Raw genomic sequence first — 7,068 nt, forward strand, 5'->3', positions numbered from 1 at the left:
AGCTATAAGAATACGTAATAAATGAAAATTACCTAATGTAGCATGGTAAAATTTTATATTAAATTGTTTATCTATAAAAATATAAATTTAAAACCTATACATGCAAATACAAATAAAAATTGTAAACTAACCAGGCGTTCTTGGTAACGCCGTAGAAATAATAATTTAATTTGTTATTTTAACTGCGCTTTAAAGCGGAGTTAAAATAACAAATTAAAAATATAAAATATTCGATATATAATATTCTGAATAAAATCTCTTTGCTTGACGCGAAGACGGTGAATCAAATAGGAATATAAAATTACAGTACGATAAATGCGGAAAAATGAAGCTGTAATAGAGCGATATTAAGGCTGGTATTGACATTCATTGTAAGTTGATAATGCCCACAAATTTATTGATCTTATGATCCATAATAGTGTTGTAACCTTTGACGTTCGTTACTAGTAACATCAATGCTGTAACTTCAAAAGATCTCTATATTTTCAACGCCAGTGTTGAAGTCCAACAGTCTTCAAGCTATTGTTATTCCATTAAATCAAGTCCCCAACAATGATCTTGACATCTTTCTTCGGTAATGCTTTCAATGTTTTTTCCAGTTGTTCGTTGAACGTTTCACCTTCATCATCCAAATGATTTGTTGTTGGAGCATAAGCAACTATCACAATAATATCTCTACGATATCCTTTAAATCTGGGATACATCAGCCTGTCATTTACCGGATTGTATTCAATTAATGCTCTTCTTGCATTCTCTCCAAGAATCATTCCAACTACATGAATATGCTCGGTTTCTGTGCCTGACCATAACAGTTTTCCGTTTTCCAATTCTCCACTTCCTGTCCATCTAACTTCACACAAACCAATCACATCATATCTAAACCTCTCAAGCTCTTTTTTGCCAGTGACCTCACATTCCAAATTCCAACTGTGAATTTCATCTTCCTTTTACCTCTTTGGGACTCAGTAACAAACTTTTCAATGTAGCTCCTAGTCCCCAAAGCTGCAATGCGGTCCTTGTTGTCCCGGGCGACGGCCGAGCCGGTATGATTATTTGCTGTTGTGTTTACCATCTTGTTTGTAGCGTTTTTAAAACAGTGTTACAAGCTCCTGTCAACCCTCCTTCTTTACCTGGATTGCAGCCCCAGTGGTGGAGTTTTTAGAAAAATAATATTTATATTCTAAAAAAAATTTATAAGAATAATATTTTCTAATTAGGTCTCTTATTATTATATTATGATTTTGGTTTAAAAAAATATTTTGACTTGAAAATATAATATCAATACGCTTGTGGCATAGCATTGTTGAAGTCTCAATTTAGATAGTTAAATATGCTTGAAATATTGAAAACTGTAAACTAGTTTTCCTTTATTATGCAGTATAATATGATGTTATGCAATTTGAACGCAGCTATGGCGTAGTAGTTAGAGTGCTGGTCAGTGATGTTTGCGCAATCAGATTCAAAACCAAGCCATATGTCAAAGTTATTATATATGTGTATATAATGCAGTGATTAGCGTGCACTTGTGCACGTCGTTTGAATCGTGCCATTGAACAACACGGAAGTGGCACTATATAAATATTAATTGATTGATTGAAAATAATTAACAGCTTTCCAGGCGGCCTGCACACTCGTTATCATCGCATTATTCATGCAAGGTGCATAACATCCATCATATGGCGTAGCATGCTTTCGAACCCGATAAGATAACGTGAAACACCATGACCTAATCACAACCCCATATAAAACGTTCTAAATTTCCATTGGAAAAATGTCTTTTCGGCAAAATGTCATTTGGCAAAATATCTCTTTGACAAAATGCCCTTTTGGCCAAATGTCCTTTTGTCAAAATGTCTATTTAGCAATTTTTGTAAATACTCTTATACAAAAACGTAGCATACACATGGAACAATCATACTTTAAAATATTCTGCGAAAGAAAATAAAAATTTTTAAACAGAAGAGTTACTACACAGTAGTACAATGTCATATCCCACCTTTTTGTTTATTTTTATCAATTTTATTTCACAAAAAATAAAATTAGGGGCATCTCTAACAATAAATGCTATATCCTTGGTCCCATCAAATTCAACCAATTTGGAATATGATAAGTTAAAAGCAACTTTAAAAATTATTTGTATGTTTTATTGATTTTTAGAAGTATCAAATGAATTTTTAATGTTTTTAAATTTTATTATTATAGTCATCAATAAGCTTGCTTCTATTGTTATATCATTTGCTTTATGACTCAGTGACCTACTTGTGATCACACAATGTGCCACTGTTAGCAGATGCACCACAGGTTCGTCATAATGTCTGCATAACTTTGAGATTTTTGAAAACTTTTAATTGCAAATATGAAATTTTGGAGAAAAAGAATTGACATTTAAAATGATAAAAAATAAACAAACAACTATGTAATTGTATAAGTGACTGCATATCATTGCTTTATCTATCTATCACTATGGTTAACAACACCAATTGACTTTTTAATTGTATATATAATAAAAATGTAGCTAGTATATATATATATATATATATATATATATAATATATATATCATATAGAGATCCACATGCACTGAAAAATGTTATTGGCATGTTGTCTTCAATGTGCAGCCTTTGAGCTTTTAATATTTAGCATTTTGTAAAATGATAAAACAAAAAAAAAAATAAAGTCAGCCAACATTCAACACAAAAAAAATCAAAAGGACAAACACTAAAAGATATATTAACTATATTGAACATAACACAACTATATATATATATATATATATATATATATATATAATATATTCAATAACACAACAATTAACACAACATAACATAACTATAACATATCTTCAACAAAACATAATTATTAACATATAAACACTGGAAAAAAGAAAAGATCGAACCTTGTTATCTTCATCTGCAAAAAAGATATATGTATCTACTTGAACACCACAGTCAATTTCTCCGTTTTCGTTATAAAATTGGACTCCTTCACCAGATATTCGGCCTTGATGAAGTCGAGAAACAATTGGATTTGATACACTAATTAAAGTAGGGATGCCATTTTTCAAAAACTGAACTGGCGTCGGTTGACCAGCATCATTGACTATGAAGAAAACTTTTTGAGGATCGACAGTCATATTTTCTTCACCAAGTTAATTTGAAGTCACAGAACCTATTTCAACCAACAACATTTACAAAACCATTTTGAATGGTGCTAATTACCGTTCATGGCTTATCAGCTTGCTTTGGAAGTTGCATAAAAATTTGAGTTGTGGCCAGTCGTGGCAACACGGATTTTTATGAAACAATTAGAGAGTAAAATAAAATCCATGTTTATTTAATGTTTAGTTTATCTGATGTTGAAATAAAATTTTATTTTTTTTTTTAATTTGCAGACTGTATTAGATAATGGAAACAAGGCAGGGGCGTCACATCAATCGATCGATCGATCAATGAATGAATGAATGAATGAATCAATGAATCAATGAATCAATCAATCAATGAATCAATAAATCAATCAATAAATCAATGAACCAATCAATGAATAAATGAATGAATCAATCAATTAATGAATGAATGAATCAATCAATCAATCAATCATTCAGTCAGTCAGTCAGTCAATCAATCAATCAATCAATCAATCAACTAATCAATCAAGCAATCCGTCAATCAAATAGTTTATAAAAGCAATGTTCAACAGCGCTTCCTGATATATTTAACAAACATCTTGCGATCCTCTCTGAACCAAAAAGGGCATCCAACAATTGCAAACGCCTGCGGTATACTACTTATTTTTTAGGTAGTAGAACTGTAATTGTCTTTGTTAGAAAATTAAAATGGAGCAATAATTTTTACCATTGAGCTATATATAAAAAGAAAAAAACGTTGTTTTATAATGGGTGAGTTTAGTCACTTTTTTAGGACTTAACTGCATTGCATTTGTAAATAAATGGCTGTCTTTGTCAGCGAATACTCGTGTTTTTTTTATAATTTTTCGTATTTTGAAAGGTTTAAAACGATTTTTTTAATTTTATAAAAGTTTAAAACCCATTTAAATTATAAAAACAATTTCAGGCCGTTAAGTTTGAATTGTTATTCAGTTAAAAATATATTATATCTACTGATTTACATTATCGATATATATAATGGATATGGAAAATCTCATATACATATAAGTATGTATATATATATATATATATATTCATTAGGGATGCACCGAAATTCGGCCCCGGCCAAAATCCGGCAATTTTTCAAATCCGGCCGAATCCGGATCTACAACATTTAAAAATGTTATAAATAGAAAAATTTTTTATTGAATTCAATTAATTTTATGTCAATAAGTTAAAGGCTAAGCATAGGCTATATGACGCATAATAACAACATCACTAATTGTGAGGTGAGCTAAACAATTTTCTTTATGCTATAACATGGGTTATGCATAAATTATGAGCTGATCTTTGTGTAAAAGAACTTGTGCACGTGTATATACTATATAATTGTATATATTGAATCATATAGCTACATAATATATATATATATAGACATATATATATATATATATACATAAGCGCATAATTTAAGAACGTGGTATGTTAAAGGTTAGGCTAGGCATACATGACACATAATTAAAACATCACTAATTGTAAGATGAGCTGGACAATTTTCTTTATGCTATAACACGGGTTATGCATAAATAATAAGCTAATCTTGTGTATAGAATTTGGCATATTAGACAACTTATTTATATATTTGAATTAATTAACTATTTACTTGGTGTTATTTTTTGATGTTCAACATGTAGATAACCGTAAATGTGAGTATTTTTTAACGGATGTAAAATGGTAACTAAAATCAGGCCAAATCCGACTAAGTCCGGCCCCGGCCGAATTTGGAAAACTTAAATCCGGTGCATCCCTAATATTCATACATCGGTTAAAATAAATTTTTGCTAAAAATCTTGATCCATAGAACGAAAAACGTCGAAGAAAAATTAATTTTAATAAACAGGATATATATGATGGATATGGCAAGTCCATATAATTAGAATAAATATAACGGCCTTCGCTCATTTTTGACGGTCGAACAAGGAGCTTACTTCCGGAGGGAAATTGGAGGGTGATTTTTTATCGTCCAAGTCAAAAGTTACGATCGTATATTTACTAATTTCGGAATATTGCTTTTATTTAAAATTTCAAAATGTTTTAAAAGGTGATACTAGATGCTGTTTTGGATAGATATTGCTGTATGACGGTTAAGTATCTTTTTGTATTTTAAATAAAAAAAATTTTTTGTGAACCACCAACAACACTTAATTAACTCATTAATTAACTGTAACAACACTAAACGACGACTAATTAGTAATTAAATTACTAAACTCTAATAATTAAACTGAAACTAAACTCTACTGATTCTAATTACTAATTGAAATAAATAACAGATAACACTAACGAACATTAACAGATTAAACTACTAGAAACTACCAACTACTACACTAACGACTAACAGCACTTGTTCCTAAGATCCTAAATTCTATTGCTTGATTGGTTTTAAAATTTTTATTTACAATGCTTAGGTTTGGGAATAAAAAATATACTAAATTAAATAAATATATTAAACAACTTATCAATCAATTTTATAAAATAAACAATTTTGTAATTTGTTCAATTCAAGCTTCAAACTCCCCAAGCTAACTTGCAATTTAATTTAAAATTTATTCATTATGAGTGATTCAAACTAAATTTTTTTCATTTAATGTTTTACAAAATATTCCCCATTCTTAAATTGTGGTACATGTTGTTATTAAATTTATTAAAGATAATGTGTGATTCCAGTGATTCATCAATCCATGACTTGTTAGATCATGATCATTTAGTTTTAAAGAATCCCCATCACCATAACCAATGAGGTTTGTAAAAATTGTACTTTTAATTTATTTTATTTTATATATACTGAGGCGAGTGACAGATGTGGATGGCATCGAGGGGCATTTCGGTTTCATCATCTGTAGCCAAACGGCAACCCCCGATCTCGGGGAAAATGTCATCTAATGTTGTTGTTGTTGCACTTAGAATGTTGTGTTATTAATTATTATCATTAATTTATTAAATACTGTGTATACCTATGGCAAGTAAATAAAATAATTAAGCATAGAAATAGCCACAATCAAATTAATTTATATAGGCATGAGTATAATTTGGATAATAATAATTAAAAATATCGGTATCATTGAAAATGGATAAAGTCATAAATAAAAAAATAAATCATAAATTGCTAAAAATAATAGTTCCAGTAAGATTTTGCCTTACACCTACATCTTTTTTTCATTCTTATATTATAATAAATGTTTGTTATCAAATATATCAAGGATTGATTTCTCAATCCATGACTGGATTGAATGTCATGATCCTACAGTTCCAGAGGATCCCCATCACCATTAGTCAATAAGGTTTGTAGAAATCTCCCCAGGCATACCATTAATGTTTTGTAGCCACCTTTTAATGTAGTGTTAATAAAATGACATTGAGAATAGTTATTTAAAACAATCTTATTAAAATTATTGAACAGGTATGACAAGATTACTTTCTTAATGTCCTAGTGTGAGGAAGATGTAAGCCATTTGTCCAAAGATAATCATATGCCTTATGCCCATACAAATGCAGTGTCAACGCGAATAATTTTTGATCAGAGTCATATGTTCTAATTTTTTTAAACTTTTCCAGAAATTTTTCTGTTAATTTATTTGTTACATTAAATACTTGATGTGTATTTCATATAAAAACTTGATTATGCCAATTTAGTTAACTTGTTAAGCATTAATATAAAATTGACTCTACTTGTAATGGTGATTGGTATGATGATGATGATCCCAGTCCTAAGCAGGGTTTATTATTCACAATGTCATTATGCCCTTTCTAAGTTTTAATAAAATACATGGAATATTGTTGAATGCATTTTATATTTTTTGTATAGATAAGAATGTTGCAATGTACAATGATGATGTGAATTGCTTCCTTGTGTAACTGATGACATAAATATAACTAACTTGAACACATGGGATGCTTTCTTCAGCATAC

The 7,068-nt window shown here is 29.5% G+C and overlaps 1 protein-coding gene across 1 annotated transcript; it reads right to left on the reverse strand.

Annotated features, from left to right (window-relative positions):
* Positions 1–1,726: 1,726 nt before the first annotated feature.
* On the reverse strand, positions 1,727–3,132 carry HELRODRAFT_166874 (hypothetical protein; the record flags this gene model as incomplete). Its single annotated transcript, XM_009012061.1, has 3 exons — positions 1,727–1,854; positions 2,260–2,341; positions 2,896–3,132. The coding sequence occupies 3 exons, from the start codon at positions 3,130–3,132 to the stop codon at positions 1,727–1,729; spliced, it is 447 nt and encodes a 148-aa protein (XP_009010309.1).
* Positions 3,133–7,068: the final 3,936 nt, after the last annotated feature.

Source organism: Helobdella robusta (assembly GCF_000326865.2).
Source record: "Helobdella robusta unplaced genomic scaffold HELROscaffold_10, whole genome shotgun sequence".
NCBI classification, from domain to species: domain Eukaryota; kingdom Metazoa; phylum Annelida; class Clitellata; order Rhynchobdellida; family Glossiphoniidae; genus Helobdella; species Helobdella robusta.